This window comes from Culex quinquefasciatus, chromosome 2 (genome assembly GCF_015732765.1).
Source record: "Culex quinquefasciatus strain JHB chromosome 2, VPISU_Cqui_1.0_pri_paternal, whole genome shotgun sequence".
NCBI classification, from domain to species: domain Eukaryota; kingdom Metazoa; phylum Arthropoda; class Insecta; order Diptera; family Culicidae; genus Culex; species Culex quinquefasciatus.
This window is the reverse complement of record NC_051862.1, coordinates 218,220,908-218,247,795: the sequence shown is the minus strand read 5'-3', so window position 1 is coordinate 218,247,795 and position 26,888 is coordinate 218,220,908. Positions and strand designations below refer to the sequence as shown.

General features: G+C 39.1%; 1 protein-coding gene across 4 annotated transcripts in view; it reads left to right on the top strand.

Moving 5' to 3' along the window:
* The first annotated feature begins 1,058 nt into the window (after nucleotides 1–1,058).
* Nucleotides 1,059–26,888, top strand: part of LOC6053464 (probable G-protein coupled receptor Mth-like 1) — a 234,845-nt gene continuing 209,015 nt past the window's right edge. For 2 of the 4 annotated variants that reach the window (XM_038251414.1, XM_038251411.1), the window contains exons 1-3: nucleotides 1,059–1,551; nucleotides 10,869–12,148; nucleotides 16,156–16,372. In XM_038251414.1, coding sequence (XP_038107342.1) covers nucleotides 11,327–12,148; nucleotides 16,156–16,372 — 1,039 coding nt within the window. In that variant the 5' untranslated portion in view covers nucleotides 1,059–1,551; nucleotides 10,869–11,326. Of the gene's footprint in view, nucleotides 1,552–1,857; nucleotides 1,881–10,868; nucleotides 12,149–16,155; nucleotides 16,373–26,888 lie in introns of those variants that run through there. The other 2 variants (XM_038251412.1, XM_038251413.1) reach the window with 2 other exon arrangements.

The window sequence follows — 26,888 nt, the reverse complement described above, 5'->3', positions numbered from 1 at the left end:
TGGTTGTTGTTAGGCTGTTAAGTCATTCCAGGTGTAGGAGTCGTCTCCATGCCATAAGTACAAACAACACACCAAACCAAGCCTACTCCGGTGGAATCGCTGGCGGCGGTTGGACTCGCAATCCAAAGGTCGTCAGTTCAAACACTGGGGTGGAAGGTTCCTTGGAGTAGAAAGAGGTTTGGGTGCTCTCTCCATTCAAGCCTTCGGACTCCTAGGTTCGAGCAGAAACTTGCAATAGAGACCACAAAAGACCCGGGGGTCGTTAATGTGGATGGTTTGATTTGATTTTTTGATTTTTGGCTTAAGTTTTGGCATTGTTTTGAATTCATTGAAATAATAAGAAATCGATTAACCGTAGAACTTCGCTTCATTTGCGGAATCTTATATGATGGCTTTACTATTACGGACTTCAGGATGGTTTCAATGGTATTCTTTTCTTGTGTTTAAATAGAAATCAATTAATCTTGAAACTGATAGATGTTCGATTTTCATATTATTGTTCGACCCTCTAACTTGTTTTTATTCTCATAACATAATTTATTAGTAGTTGACTAGTATGATTGTTTGGCAGTTGTCCAGTTTGTCCGTTGTCCGTCACGACAACCTGATTTAAAAACTGATTGCTGTTAATGGCGTTAATGTTCCTACCGATTCTTCAATGTTGTTTTTGATCAAAGACATCGAACAAATGGCTTTGTTGATTAAATCCTTAACCTTTGAAATCTGTAATAGAGAATCGTTAACTGGCTTCAGTTTCGTTACACTTTTATCGGCAGCTCCCTCTCCTAACTTCGCTGAAGCTCGCGAAAAGCTTGAACAGGTTTCTTCGTGTTCCCAAGACTGTTGTAGTGAGACACCGCCGCCGTGTAGCTACACGTTTGTTTATATCGCCTTCTCTTTCCCTCTTCACACTCCCTCTCTGTCCAACCCGTTTAGCCGGTACTTGCTGTCGTATCTGTATTGGTGGTAAACAAATGTTCGGCCGCCTTTCGTCTCGAATCGTGACAGCCGGCATCCGCCGTCGTGTCGGAGCCTGCTTTGTTGCCGTTCGTCAGTTGCGCTCGCTTCGTCGTCGCGGATGGTGAACGTGTTCTCAGTGCGTTAGGGGTGTGCGTCGCGACGCTCTCAAATCGTGTGGTGAAATTTCGCGCGCGCTCGACGCCGCGGTCGGTTTGTTTTTGTTGACAGAATCACGTGCGTGCGTGCTCGGTTGTGGCCTTTCACCTCTGGGTATTTTTTTTGGATTTGATGGTGATACGTGATATTGCTCGTTTGGGGAAGTAAATCCGGTGCAGGTGAAATTTCGCAACAAAATTAAACCGAATCGTGACTGCACTCTCCGGCGTAAACAAGAGGAGAAGAAACGGTTGCGCGTGACGGAATGGTGCAAAGAAGAAATTAAAAGAATAACGTAGAGGAAAACGAAAGAGTGAAGATCGAACGAGGTGGTGAGGTGCGATCGAGGCAGAAGGAGGAAAAGAGAGTATACGATCGAGCAAAGGAAGAGGAAACAAACAAGGTGAAGAAAACGAAGGGAATTTACTCACAAAGGTACACAAAACAGATCAAAATCATTAGCCTTCGACGACAACGACGAAAGCAGCAAGAAGTTGTGTGTGTCATTCTCTGGCCCTGTTCGAGCCATTGTCGCCGGTTTTTTCTTACCGTCGTTGCCGCCGGGCCGACCGGCAACAATCTGTGGTGTGATCCGTGTTTTTTTGTGTCCTCTTTGCCTGTCATCATGATGCAACAGTGTTCGGATCCGGTTATTTTTTTCGTTACGATAGGTTGATCTAAAACATTATGAAATTCAGCATTATCAGTGCTTTCGAGCACTAGGGGAACAGCATCTAATTCCAGCGTGCCTCTAATGTTGGCAGGTAAGAACTTTGACATTCAATTAAAGCTAATTAAAAGCGTTTTCAACTGAAATCGAGTGATAAATAGCTCAATAAGAAGTGAGCAAGCAAGTTTATATCAAAAGTTTTGCAAATTTAGTTGTTTAAATAGTGAAAATCAGCAAATTGGATGGAATTAGGTGCGAGTGATTAACCTGCCAAAGATACGAGAATTTCCCCTATATCGAAGATCTAAATCAGCTCTGAATCAGCACGAAATCAGCTTTAGTTGATTTTAAATGTCAAAACCTATTTTTTCTTCAAAATCAAACCACTCGTCAATAGTCCAGCAAAAAAAAAAACTACCCCGGACAAAACCGCGATCTGTCGTCTCGCCGCCGGTCCCGGCGGCCAGTGCATTTAATTGATCAACATCCATCATTACGAAAAAATGCAATGCCGTTGCACACTCAGGCTGATGTCTGTCAACCAGTTGGCGGTTTTGCAACACAACTTTTGAGTCATGTCAGTCAGGGCAGGCCAAGCCAGAGTTAGTTGGAGCGGGAGCTTGCAGGAGCCATCGCGGTCGGTGAAGTTGCGGCAAACTTGCACAAGCGACCTGTTTCTTGAGCTTTGGAAGTTGACTGACGGTGATGGTGGTGGAGATGGAAGGACGGATTCTGTCTTTTGATTCCCGGATACGGCAGTGAGATTTGCAGTTGCACTGGTTGAGGTTTGGGGTTTTGGAGGTGGTTTGAGTTTAAAGATTTGGGCAAATTTTGGAATGTATTTTTTTTACTAAATTCTGCAGCGAAAATATCGGTCAACCATCTGTCAAAATGAACAAAATTGTTCGGAAAATCGGCAATAAGTAAATATGATGAACATAAACATAGATCGGAAATGACGTAGAATGTTAGGAAAAAAAATCTATTGATTTTTTATCGATACAGTCCAGGCTATACGATTCGGCACATTTCCAATTTGAAAAAAAAATCGAAGTAATTCGAACGGATTCAATCATGCTAAAATGAGTTAAGATACAGGAAAATGCATTATAATTTGATTTCAGTTGATGCATGTCTTTATCCGATGAGTTTTTATCAAAAAATTGAAAATTTACAATGAAATTTTAAAAATATGTTTTTTCCTCAAGTTTTCTTTAGCTTTTCTAAAAATAAAATTTTGGATTCTCAATTCACAGTACTCCATCGCTGCCATTCAAATTAGCTGATCTTAGGGATTTTTCAAGCTCAGATATTGTAATTTTTACAGGGACCATAGAAAATGTTCTAGTAATCCGGAAAATCTCGTGTTAAAATTATAGAGTGAAATTCTTATTCTAAAAATCAAAAATAATTTTTCTTCACACATTTTTGACGTGATACTAATAAAAAATTATGTTATTCTAAATATTTACATTAAATTTTCTTCACAAATTTTTAACATGATACTAATAAAAAATCTTTTTTTTTAACTTTTTGCAAAACTTTGAAAGTTTAATTAAAGTTATTATTATTAGTTTTCATTTCCGCTTTCAAAAATTTCAATAAAATTCAAAAAATTAATCTGTAACAAATTAAAAAATATAATTGACAAAACAGAAAAACACAGATGAAAAAATCTCTTAAAATTCTACCTTGGCATGGTTCTTCTGAAAATTAGCTTGAAATATGAAATTATGTTTACTTTTTATTTCATTGATCAAATGAAAAAAATGTCTCCCGACTGTTCAGGGGTTGAGAGAAAAGCTTAATTTTATTATATTTAAAACTGTTTTTTTAAACATTGCTTCTGCAAAAGCTTTCAAAATAATTAATATAGTTCTATTTTATACAACAATCATTTATAAAAAATATATTTTTTTGTATGATGAAGATATTTAAAAAGGGTCTCAAATCTTTATGTAATAATAGGGTCCTAAATCCTTATGTAAATTTTAATGTACAATGGTAAAACACACGATTAAAAACCCATTTCTGATCAATTTTTTTTTTTCATTTTAATGCAATTAAATAAATTGACACTACAACATTTTTAAGATCGATCAAATATGGTACCTTGGAACAAGCTTTGACGTTTTCTGTCAAGAAGGGATGCGAAGTTATTTTTTTTTTTGATTGATTTTAAATTACATTTCAAATCCTTTGTGGTCGTACAAAGGGTCATTGTACTCAGAAAAATAAGCTTAATCGGTTTGAACAATAATATCACAAATTTAAGCTTAATGTTAGGACCCAATTAAAAAAATAAACACCATGATTGATCAATTTTTTCAAGAGTTATTATTGAAATTGAAGGTTTTTTAATTCAACAAATGCTTTTTGATTGAAATTTGTACCAAATTATTCAATAAATATATTTCTGGGTTATTCAGACGTACGGCTATTCATGTAAAGACTTGAGGATAGTTTGATTAGTTTTGTTTTTTAAAAGATATTATTGCATTGCAAGATATGTTTCAATTTGCCTTTACATGGATTTTCTAAAATTAACGTTAAAAAATGTGTCAAAAACATCATGTTCATCCAGGAATTCTCACCTCTAAAATGAAACTACGTTTCAGTCAAGGTTCCCAACTGATTAGCAATCATTTGACTATAACCAGTCAAAACTTTAAACTTTACGACCTTCCTCATGGCCAAAAAGACACACAACTGCAGCTGTTTCCATACCGTACTAAACAGTTTGGAATTAATTGCCACCTAAAATCCCAAGGTCAAAAACCTCTCGGCGGAGCCAAACTGCTTCCGCACAACTAGAAAACGGCCGAAGCCGAATGATTTGCATAAATTAACCCGATAAGCAACAAACTCGTTCCGTTTAATAATAAAAACCCCAACCTCAAATTTCCATAAAATCGCTTCTCACCTCACGCATCCAGGAAAGAGGACCATTCACTTGCCGCATTTTTAGTTGTTTGGTTCGGTTGTCGAACGCTCTTATTTTTTTTCGGCGAAACGATCGCGATCGTGTTTTGGCATTTTCCCATAACGAGCCACATTCGTCAACGCGCGTCACACATACAAATAAAGAGCAAGTCCTAAGGCCGATCACAAAGCAGGCCGAAAGGAGAGGGAAGAAAGTGCCCGGAGGGAGTACGGAGTACGGAGGCATAATGATCGCTTACTGCGATCGTATCACAATAAATAACTGTCAAAGCACAGTTGTTGCGCGTTGCTCATCGTTTGCTGGAGCCCCACTGTAAACTTGATCACCTGTGTCTGTTTGAGTGCATACAGTAGTGGCCCCTTTTTTAAGATGTTTGAAAATTTCTGAAAAAAAAATCTATGGAATTACATATGTGGTTAGATATTTTAAGTATTGTTATGTTCAGCTTTTGAAAAAAAAAACTAAAAAAATGTTTCAAAAATAATACTAAGTTGACCATAACAGGGGTACGCATCGGATTTAGCCTAAAAGGTATATATCAGTTGCATGCGTTGATAGAAACACATGTTTATTTTCATTCCCTCACTCTGTAAACAGCTCGCAGCAAGCCCTCGTTGACCATTCCACACGACTACTACGTCGATCGCCGCGATGGCCTTCCCGCATTCAAACACAGTCAGCGGCGACGCATCGCGTCATCGTAGTAGTCGTCGTCATATGATAGCAATATGTAGAAAGAAAGAGGATCCGCGCAGCTCAGTCAGTGTGTGACTAATTAATTAAATTATGTGAGTGAGTGCGCGCGATCGACGATCGGCGACAAAAAAACGACCCACGACACACAAAAAGAATGACAATAACCTTTCGGACCGTTTTTTGGTTCGGTTGCTGTGTGTGAGTGGTTTAATCCGGTTCGAAGCAACCCGAAAAAAGACGATCGATTACTCACCCACGCTGAGTGCGGAATCGATTCCTACGCAATTTTTCGAAGCTCGTGCGGAAAGTAAATAAAAGCAGTAATGGTCGAGGCAGATGATCGGGGGTCGAAACCGGATGTTTTGAAATGGTTATTTTAGCGAGAGAGAAAAAAAAATCGAAGAAAAATATAACGAACGACGGCATTGGGTTTTAGTAGTGCAATAATGAGAATGCTAATTTTTCCTATAATTATATTTAAAAAATAAATAGTCTAATTTGTTTTTTTTTTAAAATGAAAATCAAGGCAACGGAGTCGGGTTCCTCTTTAATTTTTGTTTTGTTTTAATATTTTATAATTATCATTATTCCACAGCTCTAGAAAGCAAAATAAAAAGATGAGGATTTTTTCATAAGCTCTATTTATTTTTGAAAATTTTGAGCGATTATATAACTTAACAAATAACATCCTTCATGAATTCCGTAGTAACATTTCAACAGGGCAAATCTCCATTTGTAAACAATCAGTCTATCCCCCTATTACTTTACGTGACTTGTTTACAAACGCAGATTCGCCCCTTTGAACTGTTACTACGGAATTTTGTTATACTTTTTGTTTCAAAAATAAACAAAATTTTAAAAGTTTTTAACTTCGTGCCAAGTTATTTTAGATGTCGTAACAATTTTGATACTTACATACATGGTGAAAATTAGGTTCGTGAACAAGCGTTCATGAATATTCCCATTTTTATGAACGCTTGTTCACGATTTTCGGAACTCATTTTTCTTCGTGTAACCCCGATGGTTTGACACCAACTGTTGTCAAACGAACGAGGTCACGTTTTAGTTTGACACCTCTTTTACACGGAGTTCACACACACTATCAAACAATTGTTTTGATAGTGTGCGTGAGCGTCGTGTAAAATGTGACAGTTTGTCACTTTTTAGTTTGACTTTGACCAACCAAACTGAAAAAGTGTCAAACGAAAAAGTAACCGACCACCGGGGGTTGAGTGTAGAGCAATTCTTCCAAGAAGAAACTTTGTGTGTACGTTTGCTTCAACCAAAGAAGACATTTAGCATCATTAGTTCGTCTATACATGTCTCCATTAAATTTTGGCAGCTGTCCTTACAAAAAGACTATTAAAATATTCAAAAATCTGTACCTGGGGAACGGATTTTCTGATTAATTAAGGTGAAACGCCTCATCATCGTCAATGTTGATGTATTAGTGCGGTGTAAATGTATTGGTATGATGATGATCATTGAAATTTACATGTATTAGTCATCACGTCAATCGAGTATAAATGTAGTAGTGATGTTATATTATAACATCACTACTACAACATTGTTTATTTATGTTTTCTGTTATGCTGTTTATGTTATGAACATGTTCACATTATTCGATATTATTTTAGAAATTTCAGTCTGCTCCTCTTCAGTTTCCACTAGATGTACTGCCGTTCTGCAGCGGCATGTGGAGGGATTAGGTGGCTGTTCAGTCCGTAGATTTTGAGCTGCTTCTCGGTGGATCATTCTCCTTGCTGGCCACATCAGGGTCGGCCTGATCTGGCTGCCATCCAACGAAAATTTGTGGTTGTTGTGCGCAGAGGAGGAAGAGGAAGGGGGGCATTGTTCAAGCCGTGGATGTTGAGCTGCTGCTTGGGGAGTTGTCCTCCTCATTGACCACATCTGGGACGGCCTGATCTCACAAGTCGTGGTTATGTGGGGCTTGATCTGGCTGCAAACGGAGCAAGCTTTTCATTTGCCGTGAGTTGAGGGGCCAGACCGTAGGTCGGCAGATTGTCCGTCCTTGATGGTCGCATCCGAGAAAGGTTCGATGTGGCTCCCACCCGGCGGAATGTTTTCACTTGCCGTGACTTTGTGAAATTACTCCGAGCCAAGATTCACTATTTCGTCGGCTCAGGCCGTCCGGATTTTCCAGATTTGACCGACGAAGAGGACAGGTTGCCCCGACAGATGACAAGAGGGCGAACCTTCAACTAACGCTAAATGAAAACCTTCCGCCGGGTGGGGGCCACATCAAGCCTTTCTCGGATGCGGCTATCAAGGACGAGCAATCTGCCGACCTACGGTCTGGCTTGCGCCGGATGGCAGCCAGATCAAGCCCCACTCAACCACGACTTGTGAGATCAGGCCGTCCCACATATGGCCAGCAAGGAGGACAATTCCCCGAGCAGCAGCTTGAACATCTCCCTTGTCTTCCTCCTCAACTCATAACAACCGAAAAGTTTGCGTCAGATGGCAGCCAGATCTGGCCGACCCGGATGTGGTCAGCAAGGAGAACGATCCACCGAGAAGCAGCTCAAGATCTACGGACTGGTGCTGGACTGGATGTATTCCTCATTGGCCACATCCTTCTTGATCTGGCATCGAACCAGTGCAAGCTTTTCATTTGCCGTGAGTTGATCTTGAGCTGTTGGTTGGCGGATTACCCTACCTTGATGACCGCATCCGAGAAAATTCTTGTAGTCTGTCTGGGCTGCCTGTTTGTTGGTCAAATCCAGAATATCCGGACGGCCTGAACTTGCAATCAGCCGGCCAAACTGGAAATCTTAGCTCGGAGTAATTTTATTCTGAACGTTGAAAGAAACTGACAGATCGACAGCAAAAATCACAGCTGTCACAACATTGAGCTTCAGTGAAAAGTGTTGCCAAGCAGGGCAGAGTTCTATAAATTGTTGTTTATTGGCCTAATTTAATGTCGTTGTTTTTTAGCTTTTATGCTAAAATAAATTATAATTTATCATTGAAAAAATATATTTGTTCATTGTTTCAATATTTTACATCAGTACGTGGCAAATAATCAAATTTGAAAAGGTATTTTGTGAATTTCATACAATGTACTTGACTGATATTTTTGGCAACCACTTTCGTGATGACTACCAACACTTGTGTAACGAATGGTTGTGTTGAAGGGTGTTTGTATACAAAAAAAAACTCGCGGAAAATTTCCACTTCGCATTTTTCGATGCTAGTTTTCGCGAAAATCGCGAGTTTTGCTGTGTTTGGTCGTTCTCGGCTGGTTCTCCTGACTGCAGCACGTCGAGGGATTAGCAATTTATGGAGGTAAGGTAATTGAAACGGTAGTTTTGAAGTGTTTCAAAGTGCACCTGTTTTTGTATGGTAAAAATATACTTTTCAAAAACAGGCTAAATTTAAAGAAAATAAAGCTTTTTCGAGGTTACTGCAAGTTTCCCTGTATTCTAGTGAAAGTTTCGTACACAGTGATTATTTTTCTATAATTTTAACGTTAATAGAAGTGCTAAGAAATAACATTTTTTAGAAAAAGTTTCAAATTTTCAACGAATAAGGTGGAACGGGAAAGTATCATCGTTAACGGGGAACGGGATGTTTTTCCTCCATATTTTATCGCCATATTTAATGATGGCCCGTTACACCTTAAAGATAGTAACACTCTAAAAAAATCTACGTTTCATACAAAATAATGAACTGCGTGAAATCTTGATTTTTCTTATGGGCAAAAATGACATCTTTTGAGTAAGCACAAGTTAGTGAAAATACATTTGGCCCACGGCAAATAGTGTCCAGGGCATTCGTGGAAATACAATGTCCCATCCCAGAGGGTCCCGGAGTACCAAACCTTCTTAGCATGGTGCTCCCAACGAATACAACCAAATCTCGGAGCGTATGGTGGTGTGTCCCCACGCTTCTTCCTCCCCTGTCGATTCAGAATTGTGTTGTTGTTCGAGCACTCCGTGCTCAAACTCAACCCAATTACGAGTCATCTCTGCGACACGGCTTTACGCAGTAGGCCTGGCCGCTTTAACGCTTGTGATGTTTCAATGCATTTCAATGCAATGGCGCACTACAAATGTTAATAAATGACAAGAAGAGTGCTAGGCGTCATCTAACCTAAGGCACTCTCCAGGATCCCTTCGAAAGATTGGCTGCGCTAGGGTCTGATTAGATTAGATTAGATTAGTTAGTGAAAATACATTTGGCCGTGTTGCCAATTTTTCGAAACATAAGAAGTCCAAATCCGAAATGATGATCATTATATTGCATTATTATATTTATTTGATTATATAACCACACTATATTTTACACTTTACACATCATACAAAACACATATGAAACTATAAACAGGAGCGTTTGGTACGGTATGTCCACGCATCCTTCCTCCCCTGTAGATTCTGTGAAATGTGATCCGTTCTCAGAATCCTCTCTGCGGTAAACACAACGTAGTAGGGCTGGCCGCTTTAATTTTTGCAATACATTTTCGGGTGTTCTCGGATGTACTGCAATTATTAATAATGACAAGAAAAGTGCTTGGGGTGTAATCTAATCACAAGACTTTCCAGCATGCTTTCATCGGACTGGCTGCGTTTGTGTTAGATTAGATTAGATTAGATTAGACATAAGAAGTCCAAATCCGAAAATAATCCAACTCAAAGCGAAACTTATATTAGGATACCGTGGAGATTTTCCCTTATCCGCTTAAAAAACAGAATCAGCAATTTAAAAAAAAGGTACAAAACTTGTTTTGTTTGAAAAATGTATCAACTGAAATGGACAACTTTTATGCAACTTTCCCTTGCCAAGAAATCTGGTTGATTTCCTAAAATTGTTCCTGACAGTACTGCCACATATATTATTCCCCAGCATTAGGTCATACACAGACTTAACAAAAACAAACACTGGCTTATTTCCACAATTTTCCACTCCACTGTCAAAAACTACATCCGCAAACTCATCCAAGCGTGCCTTGCTGCTGCTGTCCCTCCAGATTAAAACAAACATCTCCTGCTTGGCTTCGTTTCGTCTCTACCCTGTACATCATGACTTGCTACGATAAAGTTCCGCCACACTAGGCCATCCTTCGTGGATCCTTCGGGAGGAGGCATCCTTTTTTCTGCGCATGACCATCATGAAACTATGCTACCTCTGCCGTGATTGCATTCAAAGGATGCACATTTTCGGATGCACCTCCGTCAACGGTTGTTGTCGTTTCGGCTCGACTCTTCCATATAAAATGCAATTATCAGTGCGGTGGCCTACTCTGTTTTATCACACTAGTCGATCGGTTAACACACACACTGGGTGAAATTGCATGACTGATTTTACGAAGAAGGTCGACGCACAACTTCTTGGCGCGAAATCGCGCGCTCGTTTCTGAATGGATAATTAAAAACTAAAACCCAACTCTTTCCGTTTCTTTTTATTGGTTCTCGCCAACAGGTAGCCCCGCACGTCAACAAAGAACTAAACCAGAGACCGGAATTCTAACGGTGGTGGTCGGCGGCTGCCGCGGTAAAAGTGGTGGCCACGGTCTGCCTTGAGGCGCGTATCTCCGGTTGGCGGGCGCGACTTTCCGTATTCGGAGAGTCAGTGTATGTGGCTGGAATTTACGCGCGAAGAAAACAAGAAAATAAAAAAAGGTGAAGAAGAGCAATAGTCGTTCATGATGTGGTGTAGTTGCAGGTAGGAAGAAGTGATCAACAAGTGCTTTATGGTGTAGAGAGAGAGTAAATTCTGAAGCTGTCGTAGCCTTCACCGGACAGGTGTAACCGTATACGAAGAAGTGTCTGGTTAATGAGAGTGGGTTGAAGAAGAAGTGGTTGAAAACGTGCCAAGTGAGGGACAACGCGCGCGGTCAAGTATCTGTGTGAAAGTCAGTCAAAGTCCGAAGGCGCGCGATGAAAGAGAAAAGATTGCACTTGTCGTCGCGTCCAAAAATGCCGTGCAGCGTCCCAGTTTTGGCCGGCATTCTGCTGGTGACGATGATGGTCAGTGCCGGCGTCGGGGCCGCCCAACGGCAGCCGGTCTACATCAACAAGTGCTGCCGGGTTGGCGAGTACTACGACGACTCGCAGCAGCTGTGCGTGGTCGGCGGCATCAAAAAGTGGGTCCCCAAGGTGTTCCTCCCCGCCAAAAACCAGATCTACACCGACGTCGGTAACGCACCGGTCCACATGAAGTTTCTGGAGAACAAACGCCCGGAAAACTGCAAAGTAACCGCGTACACCACCGACCAAATCCTCCTCATGGGCAACGGTTCCCTCTTCCTGAGTCAAAAACACTCCCTAGTCTCATCCCCCGAGTACTGCGTCGACGAAAAGGTCGCCCTGGTCTGCGCCCGGGACAACGGAATGGATTCCCTCCAAGCCCCAGAGAAAACCACCTCCGTCTGGCGCTGTTGCGGCCCCAACTTCGCCTACGACAAGGAGAACCAAACCTGCGTCAAACTCAACCAATCCCACGTCAATTACGGCGCACGGATCGTCCAGTCGGCTCACGTGGACCTGAGCTTCCGCTTCCCCGATTGTCGGGAGCATGCCATCGCCGGAATCTTCAATCCGGATAACCTTCACGAGGACACCGGCTCGGTGTCGATCGACTCGGGCAAGATCTTTGCGTCGCACGAGTACTGTCTGGAGCAGGGCCTCGACGGGAAGACGGTGTACGTGTTTTCCTGCGTTGAGCATCTGCAGCCGGACTCGGTGCTGGTGGAGAATAAGGTGAGTGAGAGGGGCGGGAATTTGGTTTGTTTTCAATTCAGTTTTTTTTAATAATTCATGAATTATGTATTTTTATTGATTTAGAATCTACAGTTTTATTAGTCATTAACGCATTTTTTGGTAGTTTGAGGAAAAACTGATTTAAAAAAAAACTATTTCCAAGCAAATTTGTTGTAAATTTAGCAAACATACTCAGAGTGGAAAAAATGCCTCTTTCTGGTCGAAGATATTTATAAAACAAAGAAATGTTAAAACTCATTTGATTATTAATTGATATGTTGAAATTATAATCGCTGGAAAGTGGTTTAAATGGTTTTTTGAAATGGTTCAATAAATCGAATAGTATTTTTTCCCTTCTGAAGAATTCCAATTTGTTTACAGCTGTAAAAAGAGTGTTTCAAATTGGTGGATTTCATGAGATAATGTTTTTCTTTTTTTACAAAAATCATCAACATTTACAGTCGATCGATACAACAATCGAAAGATTAACAGAAAAGCTTTCAAACAGAGGATAAAGCAAATCTGATCGTTCAATTATCAATTTTATGTGATTTGGATATTGAACGTTCTCTTAACTGTTCCGAATATGAGGGGTGACTGTAATTGAGTCCTAACATCAGAGCTAAAATTCAATTTTATGGACAATGCTTACCTTTTAACGCAGTTCCTTAAAAAAATTAAAAATCAACTTTTTCGTAAAAATATTGAGACAAATTAAAAAAAAATGATAAGTTGTTTTAGACCAGTAAGCAACCGATTCCCATGTTTCCATTCCCACAATGAGATAGGGCTTTAGGAGTCAATTGGACAATTTGAGACAAAGAAATTTATTTTAATTGAGATTTGGAAAATATTTCTCTGTTTTTATGTGGTGAAATAAAAATAAAAATGTGTGATATTACACACTTTTTGTGGTAAAATTATTCGTATTTCTGACACAAAATCCTGACAGAATGATTTGTTTAATTTGTTAATTTTTAAAACTCCTTCAACAAAAGTTTAATCTAGATACATTTTATATTTTTTATAGAAATTAAACTCTTATTTAATAAGTTAAACTTCAGTAGCACACAGTAAAAAATATTCTGGGAATATTACATTTGGGAACGAGTACATCTTTTATGTCGGAAAAATGTAAAAATGTATGAATTTACCAATTGCTTGTTGTAATGTCACTTTTTCAATCTAAATTGAGGTAATTATTACATCTACCTCCCAAATTTTCATTTTTTAAATGTGCAACTATTTATAGTACCGTAAACTGGGGTCAATCGGAACACATGGGGCGAATTGGGACAGCAGTTTTAACCATGTTCGAGCACAATATTTTGATTTTTCTGGTTGGTTTCGGTTAGAGCAGATTTAGGCCAACAAAATATGTACATCTATTTCCAAATTTAAAAGCTTTAAGTGCTCTTAAAACTGCTGTCCCTATTCAGACTGTAGTCCCGATTCACCCCAGATTACGGTATTACCATTTTTTGCGTTTTAACGTGTTAAAATGATTTATTATTTTTAAAGATTATTATTGAAATATTATTTATTCATGTTATTCACGCATTCGAAACGCAAGTTTACGGATTAATAAGGGTTTGAGATAAAGGATTTCAAATCAGTAAATTTTAGGAAACTGGACCGGCTTAAAAAAATTATTTATATCTAAAAGATTAGATTTGTGTGTCTCAAACAGAATTAGCTATCTTTATTTTTGTTTCAATCTAGAATTTGTGAATATTCAGATTTGCTTCAAAATAAAATAACATATGATTTTTTTTCCATTTTTTCAATTTCCAAATTTTAATGGAAATGTCCAAGTAACTGAAAACTTCCTACGAGATTCCTACGTTTATAATGATATTTAGCATGGTTGTGCTAGCTTGAAAAATATTGAATATTAAAATTGTAACATTCAGAGAAACAGTTCCGCAAATAGGTTATTTTTTTCGAGAAAAAATAATATGTCAATACATCGATATTGTGTAAACTAATGATTGCTTAACAACAACCCTGGAATAAAATTATTCAAAATTTTCTTTTTTCATTGAAACGTTGATGGTATGGCTAGTAATTTTTTTTTATAGTTTTTTTATGTATTCCCACTCTTCGACTTTGGTCAGTGTCGAGGGACATAAACTTCAAAAAATACATGCAACGGCCTAACGATTTATTTTCAGAGACTGGTCAACTGGTTGTCAGAATGCAAAAATTCACTGAAAATGATTTTTGAACGATTTATTTTCACAGAATTGATTATGTTGAAATTAACGCATAAACTCATCGAAATGAATGTGCTAGGAAAAAAATGGACAGCTGCCAAATTTGTATGGAAAATTATACGGACAAACTAATGATGCAAAATGACTTCTTTGGGCATACCGAAGGCACCAAAAAATTTCATTCGGATTAAAAAAATACAAAAAATCAAATTCTAAAAAAGACCGATTTTGTAGAGAATTGCTCTCTTAGATTCTTTGATGAGATTGTTGAATGATTGTTAATTTTCTTATTGATTGAATTTATTTCTAGCTGAGGGCTAAAATTTGACAGTTCATCTAAAATATAAAATCAATATTCGATTCAAATACCCCTTCATCCACTTTACACTTCTGTCAATTAATTTAAATTCCGATGCACATCTAATGAACCGCGCATAATGACTCAATCTGATAATTGTGTGTTTATGCCAGACCGAGAACTTCGATGATAAAAAATCAACAATTCATCCAGCTGTCATCAACACACACACACACGCACTCTCCAATCCATTCACCAAATCATTAACAAAAAAGCCTAAATCCGCTTTGTTTGCACGTGCCCAGTCACTCGTGAAAAAGCCCCGCCACGGCTCAGCTCGTCCACTCACCCTCAGAAGAGTAGATTATGAATGCAAACTGGATCAAATTACTGGGTGCAGATTTTAATGCTTTCACCGCGCGCTCGATGCTTGCTGTCTATTTCTCCGTTCACACCTCCCAAATTGCCCATTCCGATATCCCTTAACGATGTTTGGTAGCGTGGTGCTGAAGCGCAGCCCTCTTGTTTCCGCTAAATTGAACCTTTTAAATATTTCACAGAAATCAATTCCAATTATGCGGCACCCTCTCCCGATCTGTTGAATTTGGAGGGGGATGGTTGTAAGTGGCAGGATTTTCATTTGGAGTGTTTTGTCTCTCGAAAATCAGAAATAAATTTTTGGAAGAAATTGGATTTTTGTTCTATTTCTACAAAATTTGTAAATTTTTAATTTGTTTTTAAAATGTAATGACCAAACTCTAAAAAATACCTTTTGAAAAATAACCCCAAAAAATCATCACGTGGGAATGAGAAAACCGTCGAGGGGGTGAGCTCGACACTCATCCCCAATCTTCGTCCTCATCATCTGCAGCCCCAGTCAGTCATTCGTTTGGTTTGGCGTTTGAGAGTCAACACTTCGACATGATGTTATCTGGTGGTGATGTGGATTCCGCCGCTTCCACTGCCACTGCCTGCTGGGAATGGGTTTGTTTTTCACCGTTTTTCCAGAGGGTTGCGAAGTGGATGAGGAGTGCGGGAAAAAAGCCCTCGAGGGATGACGAGTGCTGAACATATTGGCTACCGAGATGCCAAAATTGAATTAATTTTGCTTGTACCTTTTGGCAGTGACGAAAATTTAATGAAATGGGACAGAAAATTGAGGGTTAGAGTTAAAGATTTGGCTAAATTGTGCAGGTGTTGATTCAATTTGTCAAGAAAGCTTGGTTTTGTCGACCAGATTCCAATCCCAATCCCAATCCCAATCCCAATCCCAATCCCAATCCCAATCCCAATCCCAATCCCAATCCCAATCCCATTCCCAATCCCAATCCCAATCCCAATCCCAATCCCAATCCCAATCCCAATCCCAATCCCAATCCCAATCCCAATCCCAATCCCAATCCCAATCCCAATCCCAATCCTAAACCCAATTTTTTTTTCAAACTGGACTCTGTTTCTAATATCCAATAAAACCATAATCTTCTCTTTTCCAGGACCTCCGCTTCGCGCTCTACTCCGCCGGGCTGCTCATCTCGGTGATCTTCCTGGCGGCCACCCTGGCCACCGGTTACCTGGTGACCTCGCAGCACCACGTGCTGCACTGGCGCTGCCAGACGCACTACGTGGCCTGTCTCCTGATCGGGGACCTGTTCCTGGCCATCGTTCAGCTGTCCGGAAACTCGATCACAGGGCCGGCCTGCACCATGATAGGTAAGCGCAAATCATCGCAAGCAAAGTTCGAGTAGTTCTTCAAGTTCGGAGCTCGTCTGGGCAATTATCTATAATTAAGATCTTATTATGAGAACCATTTGGGGTCGGGTCAATCGGCAGAAAACCGAACGGCAGAATGCCGAATGGCAGAATGCCAAATGGCAGAAATTTCAATCGGCAGAAAAATAAATGGCCGAATGTTAAATGGCAGAAAAGGTCAAATGGCAGAATATATTATGGCAGAAAAGGTCAATCGGCAGAAAGGGTCAATGAGCAAAAAATTAAGAAGCCGAATAATCAAAAGGCAGAAAAATCAAAAGGCAGAAAAATTGAAAAGCAGAAAAGTTAAATGGCAGAATGTTAATAAGCAGAAAAATTAGTTAGCAGAAAATTAATTAGCAGAAAATTAAATGGCAGAAAGTTGATCAGCAGAAAAAATAAATAGCAGAAAATTAAATGGCAGAAAATTAAACGGCAGAATAGTTAGTTGGCAGAATAGTTAGTTGGCAGAATAGTCAAATGGCAGAACAGTCAAATGGCAGAATAGTCAAATGGCAGAATAATTAATTAGCAGAAGAGTTGAATGGCAGAATAGATAAATGGCAGAATGTCAAATGGCAGAATAATTAATTAACAGGAGAGTTGAATGGCAGAATAGTCAAATGGCAGAATAATTAATTAGCAGAAGAATTGAATGGCAGAATAGTCAAACGGCAGAATAGTCAAATGGCAGAAATCAGACCGAAAAAACCCCTTCAAAGGCAATGGTAAGGGGGGGGGGACTATAAAAAAATAACAGATAATAACAAATAATTGTGCCTGCATTTCTTATAAGAGTTAAAACGTTTACAATTATAGTACTTAGATTTTTCACTAATATATAACATTATTTTCCATGCACTTGATTTAATATTAAGAATAAGTATTGTAACTTCAGTGTTTATTCAACATAAACAGTTTATCAAGTTTATCAATTAGTTCATGCAATAAAAGTAATATTTTTTAATAAATTGTACTGTTTAACATTTAGAGTCTTTTTGAATAGGTCCTTTAAACATATGAAACATTAGCTTATAGGACCTTTTTTTTAAACAAAATTCTGGATATATAACCGTAAGATGTTATGTTACACATGACCAGTCTGCCCAAGAACTATGCAAGAGCAAGAAGCATTCTGAAATGGTGACAAATTTTCGATTCGGACGGTGAATGTGTTCAAATGGGGAGAAATACCGCAATGTAGTACCGCCCATTTCAAATGTTGCTTCAGCCCAGTCACGAAATATTCTAGCAGAGCTGGTTCTGCTAGAACCCTGCAAGAACGATGGAGCATTTCTGCTAGAATGCTGTAAGAAATTCCAGCTTTGTTAGAACTGTGCTAGATCGTCGTAACTGGGAGATTTCTACCACTTGAAGCAGTTTATGCACTTGGTAAGAAACCAGTCAAGGAAGCAGTCGTGTGGTGTTCGTGGGGGAGATCGGTCGGAGAGTCGACGCGCGAGAATCCGCGAGAAAGTATCAGAAGAAGTTTCTGGAATTCATTGAAAAATTGTGTCGCGTCGTGGCCTTGGGTGTTTGGCCCTCAGTCGTGTGGTGTTCGCGGGGGAGATCGGTCGGAGAGTCGACGCGCGAGAATCCGCGAGAAAGTGCTAGAAGATTCTGGAATCTATTGATAGAAGGCGTCGCGTCGTCGTGTTTATATTGACTTTCTGTTGTTGAGCCGGTTGTTCACAGTCCGATCAAGAATTCGTGGTGAAGTTTGTTGCAAAGAAGTCATGCGCGAAGAATTTCATTAAATCGGTTAAAACAGTTCGGTGTATCAGCACTATTTGAGGTTTACATGATAACGAATAATACGTTGCTAAAAATTTCATTTTGTTTTGAAAGTCCTTCTCATAGCGTCGAAGCTCGGAAGGCAACTATTATGTTTCACTTTCTGGTCATATCATCTACCAATAATGAATCCGGATCTATTTTAAATTGTACGTCACCGAATAATGCGTTAATTCAAATTTAATTTCGTTTTGAAAGCCCATCCCAAAGCATCGTTGCTCGGATGGCACGCCGGCGGTAAGAAGTAAAAAAAAAAAATACGCGAATGATAGGTCCTTCTCATAGCGTCGTAGCTCAGAAGGCAACGATTATTGTTCACATTCTGGTCATATCATCTACCAAGATGAATCCTGACCTTCCCTTTCCTTTCCCTACTAACACAATTCCCCCACATCCCGTGATGCTTGAAGGAGATGCTGTGGATTCAACGGTCTCATGCGGTGTCAACAGGTATAGAGCGACAAACTCTGTGTCTGATGAGTCTGCAACTTCAACTATCGGACTAACATTCCTACCTTTGTTGAACTGCATCTCCTTGGGGGGGCGCCGGTATTGACTTAAAGCAGAGATCTTCAGGGGTTATACAGTGAGGATGATTAGCTCCCACTACTCATCTGTTGGTTCATTGTGTAACTTCAGCTGATCTGTCAATAACGGAGTAGCAGCTCATTGGCAGTCAACCATGCTCATGCTCATGCTCAACCAGTCAAGGAAAATTTCAAATGGGCAACAACAGTAGCAAAAGCAAGCCAGAGATGGTGTAGATAATCCCCCAAAAATCGCTCCGTTGTTCTGCTGTTCGTAAAAATGTTTCTTGGCTCCTTTCCATTTCGAGCTGTGTACTGGCCCTGTGTCCTAAATAGTTCCGTAGTAACTTTTTAAAAGGGCGAAACCATTAATGTAAACAAACAGTCTATCCCACTTGCTCTGGTGACTGGTATAGTTGTGTAAGAGTGGGATAGGCCAGCAAAATGAAATGGTACCCTAGTGTGCGAACGCGTAGTATAGAGTTATCTACGTGCGCATGTATTGCGTGTACGTACACGATGGATTTCTAGGTTAAAATTTGTACCCGCCAGCAAAAACAAATGGTAAACTAGTGTGCGTGAGATCGGGCTTAGATAACTCTATAGAGTTATCTAAGCCCGACTCACGTACACTAGCACGCCATTTGTTTTGCTGGTAGGTACAAAATTTAACCACAATCTTTTTCGTGTAGTATAGGAAATATAAATCTTGTGAAACTCTGAACATGAACGAAAAATCAAAGTCGCTCGAGTCGGGGTTCGATCCCCCGTCCTTTGGATTGGTAAGCAAAAATGCTAACCACTAGGCCATCACGACTTGGTAAGCTACGACTGGAATTACTATTACTGTTACACTGTTACTGTTACTATCAACTATATACACGCTGGGTCCTTGTCCATTTGACAAGGGTTCGGAAGTTCTAAATAACGTTTGAACCCGATTGGTGCAAACGTTCTTCAGGGCGGGGCTTGTCGATAAAGCTGAAGTACCTCGCGCTCGGCTAGCCAGCGTAGAAATGGGTCACCGAAGCTCGGCAGAGCTAACACCTTCCAAATACCTATGCGAGTTATTTGCATGTATAGAATGTAGATCTAAAAATATACATGGAAACAACTCAATTTGTAAGAAGCGGCCGCGTGGTCCCGTTTGGTTGGTTGCACACACACACACAAAACCTGCCAAATTATATATTTATAGAAAGGTTCTGAAATAACCTTTCTTGTGGATTAAGGATTTCCAAGATCTGACTTACCTATCTAAAATTACAAGCTGTTTAAAAAATGGTCTAAATTTACATAACCTCAAATGGTTGGGTCTGATCGCCATGAAAAAGCCGTGTAGAGGGATGCGATTTTCCTCAAAGGCGGTGTCTGTATAATCTTGACAAAAAGTCTGTAGGTAGTCTGATTTTTTGCTCATCTCTTATTTTTATTAGGATCTCTTAGGTGCTGCGATCACGTTATGGGAGATCTATAAACCATGTGGACACTTTAGGGGGTTGGAATCACTCTAAAAATGAGAGGAAGGCACCAACTACCTAAAGGTGGATTAAGTAACGTTTTTTGGTTAAATTAGCTAAAATTACAGGTAAATTTACCAACTTGGGATTGGTGAAACAGCTAACCCAGATTGCTGATTTGCTGACAGCCCAAATTTAAATGACAGGAAAGATTTTACTAAAAAAATGGTGTTTCAGCACAATTTGGCGTATTTTTACCGAAAAACTAGCTGGAACCGACAGCATGGATTTTTGACAGATCGTCAGTTCGAGACCAAAACAAAGCAAGAAACGTATCGTATCTGTTTGAGCCGCTCAGTTCGCGGAGTTTGAAAGTTGAAAGTGCAAGTGCAAAAGGTGGTGGTGATGCGTGAGTGAATGAATTGAAAGCCAGGAAGACTTTCTGCGGACCGAGATCTTCAGTTGATTAGGTGAGAAGTTTTTTGTGTTGAGGGAAAGAAGTTAGAAGTTGAGCCTCTAATTTATGTTTGGATGATGCGTAGGTAAAAAGTGGGGGCATCCTTTTGTCGTGAACCCTTTGGCCGAGGAGGTGGAGGCTGGCTCTACTCTACTTTTTTTTGTCTACGTGGGGATGGGGGGAAGGCTGCGGGTACAGAATGTCGAGATATAGACTGGCCGAACGAGTAGGGCACTAGGGTGTAATATGGTTGTATGGAAAAAAAATAAAGTTGTCCAAATTTAGCGAGCACAACCATTTATCAGTTCCTTTTGGGGTCCTAAACAACTCCCCAAAGTTTGGGAACGATTGGTTTAGTCCTCACTTTGCGTAAAGCGATTCAATTTTCCATATAAATTTGTATGGGAAAAACCATTTTTTTGGATTTTGATATTTATAAAATCCACGTTTCACGCTGTACTAAAACCGGATTCATATTCGGATGCTCTGGAAGGTGCTCTACAACTTTCCCGAAGAGAGTATGGTGCTAACTTGCTCCTATAAAAAGATACAGGGTGTTAAAAACTCGTCTAAAACGTGTTTTTTGCTCGAAAATCACGTTTTAGACGAGTTTTGAGGACGCTGTATCTTCTTTCAGGGACAAGCTAGCACCATACTCTCTTCGGGAAAGTTGTAGAGCACCTTCCAGAGCATCCGAATAGGAATCCGGTTTTAGTACAGCGTGAAACGTGGATTTTATAAATATCAAAACTCAAAAAAAATGGGTTTTCCCATACAAATTTATATGGAAAATTGAATCGCTTTGCGCAAAGTGAGGACTAAACCAATCGTTCTCAAACTTTTGGGAGTTGTTTAGGACCCCAAAAGGAACTGAAAAGTTGCTGTGCTGGAAAATCGATTTTGATATTACACCCTAGTAGGGCATCTCATGCCTTTAAAGCACATAAAATAGAGTTAAATAATGTTAAATTAATTTAAATTAAGTTAAATTAAGTGAAATAAAGTTCAATCAAGTTTTATTAAATAAAATAAAATAAAGTTAAATCAAGTTTTATTAAGTAAAATGAAGTTGAATTTAAATTGAATAAGTTAATTTGAGTAAAATTATGTAACATAAATAAATTTAGTTGAAATTAGTTCCTTTTGTATAATTTAATAGAATTTGACGTAACATGGTTAAATTAAGTTGTGTTAAGTTTAATTTAGTTAAATTAAGTTATAGTAAGTTAAATTAAGTTAAATTAAGTTAAATTATGTTAAATTAAAATAAATTAAAATAAATTAAGTTAAATTAAGTTTTTTTTTGTATTTTTGTATGTTTTTTTATTTGTCAATAGAATATCTCAACAGAGCCAACAAAGTTCAAAAAGCCTGGAATCTATTTAAACATTCAAATAATTTGCTGGACTACCAAAACCCTTACCAAGAATAGCAAAAACTCTTGTTTAAAAAAACAGCTTTGCAGGCAACAAAGGATTTTTTTTAAAGTGATTTCAAAATTACTTGCTAAAACAGTCGAAAAATTAGCTAGATGTACCGAGAAACGTGGCAAGATAAAAAAAAATAAACAAACTAAATCAGCCAAAAGGCTGGGTGAATAGAGTAAGCTTTGCAGGTAGCAATGGAGGCTTTTGAAATAAAAACTTGTGGGGTCGGGCTGAAGGCCCGAATGTCATTCGCCAGAATGTTGTTTGCCAGAAAACCAAACGCCAGAAAATCAAATGCCAGAATGGGTTAAATGCCCGAAAAGTTCAAAAAGCCGAATTTTCATATGCCAGAAAATGTCATTCGCCAGAAAACCATTTGCCAGAAAACTAAATGGCAGAATGTTTAAAAAAAAAAAAAAAAAAAAAAATAGCAGAAAAAGTAGCTATTCTAACCATAGCACATACCAAGAATAGTGACAAAGTTAGCTAAACTAGCTAAAAAGATTAAAAATATGTGGATTCGCAACCATCAATGGAAAATTTTGAAAATTATTACCTAAAAAACTAGTTGAAATAGTCTAAAAACTCGCTGGGCTAGCCATAAAGCTCACAAGAATACCTTAAAATCTAGCTAAAATAGCTAACAGACTTTCTGAAAACAAACAACTTTTGAGACTGACAGCATTTTTCAAGCTTACAAATTTGTAAAATTTACTAATAATTAAGCTAGATTTACTAAATTTTGGATAAGGATTTTTTATGATTTCTAACTAAAAAAAATGTTGATGATTGAAAAAACAGCCAGTTTTTTTAGGATTTTTAACTAAATTTTAGTAAGATTCACGATAAACCTTCTTTCTGTGTAGGTAACTCGGGACTCCAGTAACCAAAGTTCAGTGCACAGAACATTTAGACAAATATAAAATGTTCTAATTTCCAATTTTTTTAAGGGTCCTCTAAGCTATTGTGTTTCATATGTTTATAGGAAATTTGTATACATTGCGTGCTCTTTTTTTGTTTTTAAATAGGTTCTATAAGCTATTGTGTTTCATATGTTTAAAGGACCTATTCAAAAAGACTCTAAGTGTTAAACAGTACAATTTATTGAAAATTATTACTATTATTGCATGAACTGTTTGATAGACTTGATAAACTGTTTATGTTGAATAAACACAAGTTACAATACTTATTCTTAATATTAAATCAAGTCCGTGGAAAATAATGTAATATATAAGTGAGAAATCTAAGTACTATAATTGTAAACGTTTTAACTCTTATAAGAAATGCAGGCACAATTATTTGTTATTTTCTGAGATTTTTTATAGCCCCCCCCCACACCATTGCCTTTGATGGGTTTTTTTCGGTCTGATTTCTGCCATTAGACTATTCTGCCATTCAATTCTTCTGCTAATTAATTATTCTGCCATTTGACTATCCTGCCATTCAACTCTCCTGTTAATTAATTATTCTGCCATTTGGCATTCTGCCATTTATCCATTCTGCCATTCAACTCTTCTGCTAATTAATTATTCTGCCATTTGACTATTCTGCCATTTGACTGTTCTGCCATTTGACTATTCTGCCAACTAACTATTCTGCCAACTAACTATTCTGCCGTTTAATTTTCTGCCATTTAATTTTCTGCTATTTATTTTTTCTGCTGATCAACTTTCTGCCATTTAATTTTCTGCTAATTAATTTTCTGCTTTTTAATTATTCTGCTTATTAACATTCTGCCATTTAACTTTTCTGCTTTTCAATTTTTCTGCCTTTTGATTTTTCTGCCTTTTGATTATTCGGCTCTTTGACTTATTCTGCCAATTAATTTTCTGCCTTTAAATTTTCTGCTGATTGACCTTTTCCGCCATTTAAAATTCTGCCATTTGACCTATTCTGCTATTTGACCTTTCTGCCATGTGATTTTCTGCCATTTGGCATTCTGCCATTCGGCATTCTGCCGATCGGTTTTCTGCCGATTGACCCGACCCCGAACCATTTCGCATAGCTGGGATGCCACGGTGTGGTCACTGTTCCACTCCAAACAAAAACCAAGTGCAGAGAACTGGTCTCGGGGCTAATTTATGGCTCGGGAGGCAAAATAGAAAGAAAGAGAGGTCTGCCTGACCGGACTATTTTGTAGCCAGGCAGAGACTTATGGTTGGACCGGTAATAATAGGCTTTTCCGAACCAATTCACCGTGGCTTTTCGGGTTGGGTAGAAACCTTCTAGAGCTGTAAGACAATTGTCTTCTTGGAGAGGGGGGCGCTTTCGGATTAGTTGCATTGGAAGTTTTGCAAACTGCAGCTGGCGCTGCAAACTTGTGTTTTGGTTTATGTTTAAATGTGGACCGGAGTCACGTTTTGGAATAGACACTGTTGAAAATTTAGATTATTTATCAGTTGGCAAGCAAAAACCAGCAAAAACCGTCCAAATCCAAGCGAAACTTACTTCAGGATATCGCGGAGAATTTTCCTTATCCTCTGAAAAAAGTGGAGCATCAACAATTTGCAATTTGATAGTCTACTCAACTAAGCCAGTTGTTTTCAAATGGTATTTTTGCGTCATGGTAACGTCACAGTCTAACAAGCGAAACATCCTGGGTTCGAATCCAGCAGAAAAACTTTTTATCAAAGTTTTTTTTTCTGTATTTTACAACCAACAGATAAACTTGAGAGAAATGCCGAATGCCTTCACACTGCGATGCAATTCCTGTGCAGCAGAGCAGCATAAAGCACTCTCCGAGAGTCAGTGTGGAAAAGGGCTGTTTCCGCTAGGCTGCGTTTTACTTTCCTCTTAATGTGTGTGTGTTGCAGTCTATACGAGTGCCTTCATGGTATCTCTCTCCTCACGTCGTAGCTGTTTTCTTCGCAGCAGAACACTGCAATTGTAAAATTAGACGATTTATGTTCCACTAGTTTTGTGCTGCTCCAATAAAGTCCCTACCGTGGACGAGATGCTTTTGCAATGGTCGGTTTGGGCTGAGATTATTACCCTGCTACGGAGGTATTGGCCTCGAAGTACACTCAGGTTTTTTAGAATGAGTAAATTTAGAAGTTTGATTTTAGCATGAATGTGGTAAATTCACCTTCCCAAAATCGTTCAACTCCAAGCTAAACTAACTTGAGGATACCGTGGAGAATTTACCTTATCCTCTTAAAAAAACCCCACTTCCAAATCCACTTGATTTTATTTTGGTTTGAAAGAGTTAAATCCATCTTCCCAAAATCGTTCAACTCCCAGTTAAACTAGTTTTTGGATATCGTGGAGAATTTCTCATATTCTCTTAAAAAAGTGACCCATAGATAAATCCCGTCTTTAAAAAAAAATCTCCAAGCAACCGAGTGTACCAAACAATAGCTCAAACCCTACGATTGCCGCCGTTGTTGTTCTTGCCGGAGACTGACCGGGGTGTTCATAAATTACAGATCTATTGCGCTGATAGGATTATGGACGAGCCTTCGAGTTCGTCCGTTCCCATTATCGGAAACGAACGCTTTCGATGCAGATTGGGCCAGGAAACAGTAACACTGTTAATTTGTCTTAATGGGATTCGTGAAACAATGCCTTTTCCTGAGGTCTTTGGAAGAAGGATTGCTGCGGACGCTGGTCAAGGTTCCGTTGTTTTGAGTTTCCAGTGTGATGAATGTGTTTGTCTAAAGAAGAAAAGGGCCTCGGATTTGGCTTTGTTCTCCGAATCAAGAGGCATTCCAACGCTACGTTACACAGTCGATCAACGAGCGCATAATTTCAGCAAATCTCATAACTGCCAACCTCTGCTGGTTCACCTCCCCCGTCCAGTCTGCAAAAGTTAATTTTATTAAGAATGTTTAATTAGAAACATTTATTACCTATGTTGGAGGAGTCACAGCAGGCGCTGGAACATGTGGGCTGCACCGTCCAAATTATGAGGGCGCCTTCTCACACCAATCTAAGTGACCCATGTGGCGGGCGTCCAGGCTACTCTGACCATTCGGCAGTCGTCGTCGTCCTCATCGTCATATGTTGAATCTCGGCCTACTGTGTATCGTTAGCACACAGTCGGAAAGGGTCGTCCCTTGAAAGAGCCCCCGGTGCCTGCACATGAGGGATTAATTTTATTAGTAGGGAATATTAGTTACGATGACAAATATGTCGGAGTTACTATCATGAGAGTTCTAAAACAAATACTGACGCATGCCGGCTTCCGAAAATGCAATCGTCATCGAATTACAGTCGAGGCCGCATTTGAATAATGTTTCGATTAGTACGGAACGTTAAATGCATTCGCTGAATCCGGGGAATGTGGGCAGATTGTTTCTAAACAGAGAGATTTGTCCCCCTCGGTCGAGGAGGCTCTTTCAATTGAATTTCGTCCCCTCGGGAGGATTTATCTGTCAATAGGATTTTTATTAGGCCAACCATTAGGAGGGACGCAAGAGTCTGCTGGAAGTCGAAACGTGCCGTGGTTCGGTAACGATGGTAATCGAAAAGATAATCCCTTCTGTGCGAGCAGAGTTGGAGGATGGAGAGTCCGGAGTTGAGTCCGTCAATGAGTTCCGGATGTACGGCGCTGTGACATGGATTACGACGAGATCATTCTCCTGTAATTGGTTGGCTTACTGTTGTAGTGTTTGGTCAGCATTTCGCTTCGTTTATGATGCAATTCAATTTATTATCATCATGCTGTTGAGCATAGAACTTTACACATGTAGCTAGCCTTTAAAAAAAAGTTTTGGATTTTGTATAAATAAAAACTTTATTGCAGGGTTGCCAGTTCAGAAAACCAAAATAAACTGAATATCAAATTTCAAGCCAATTTTTTAAGCAAAAAGT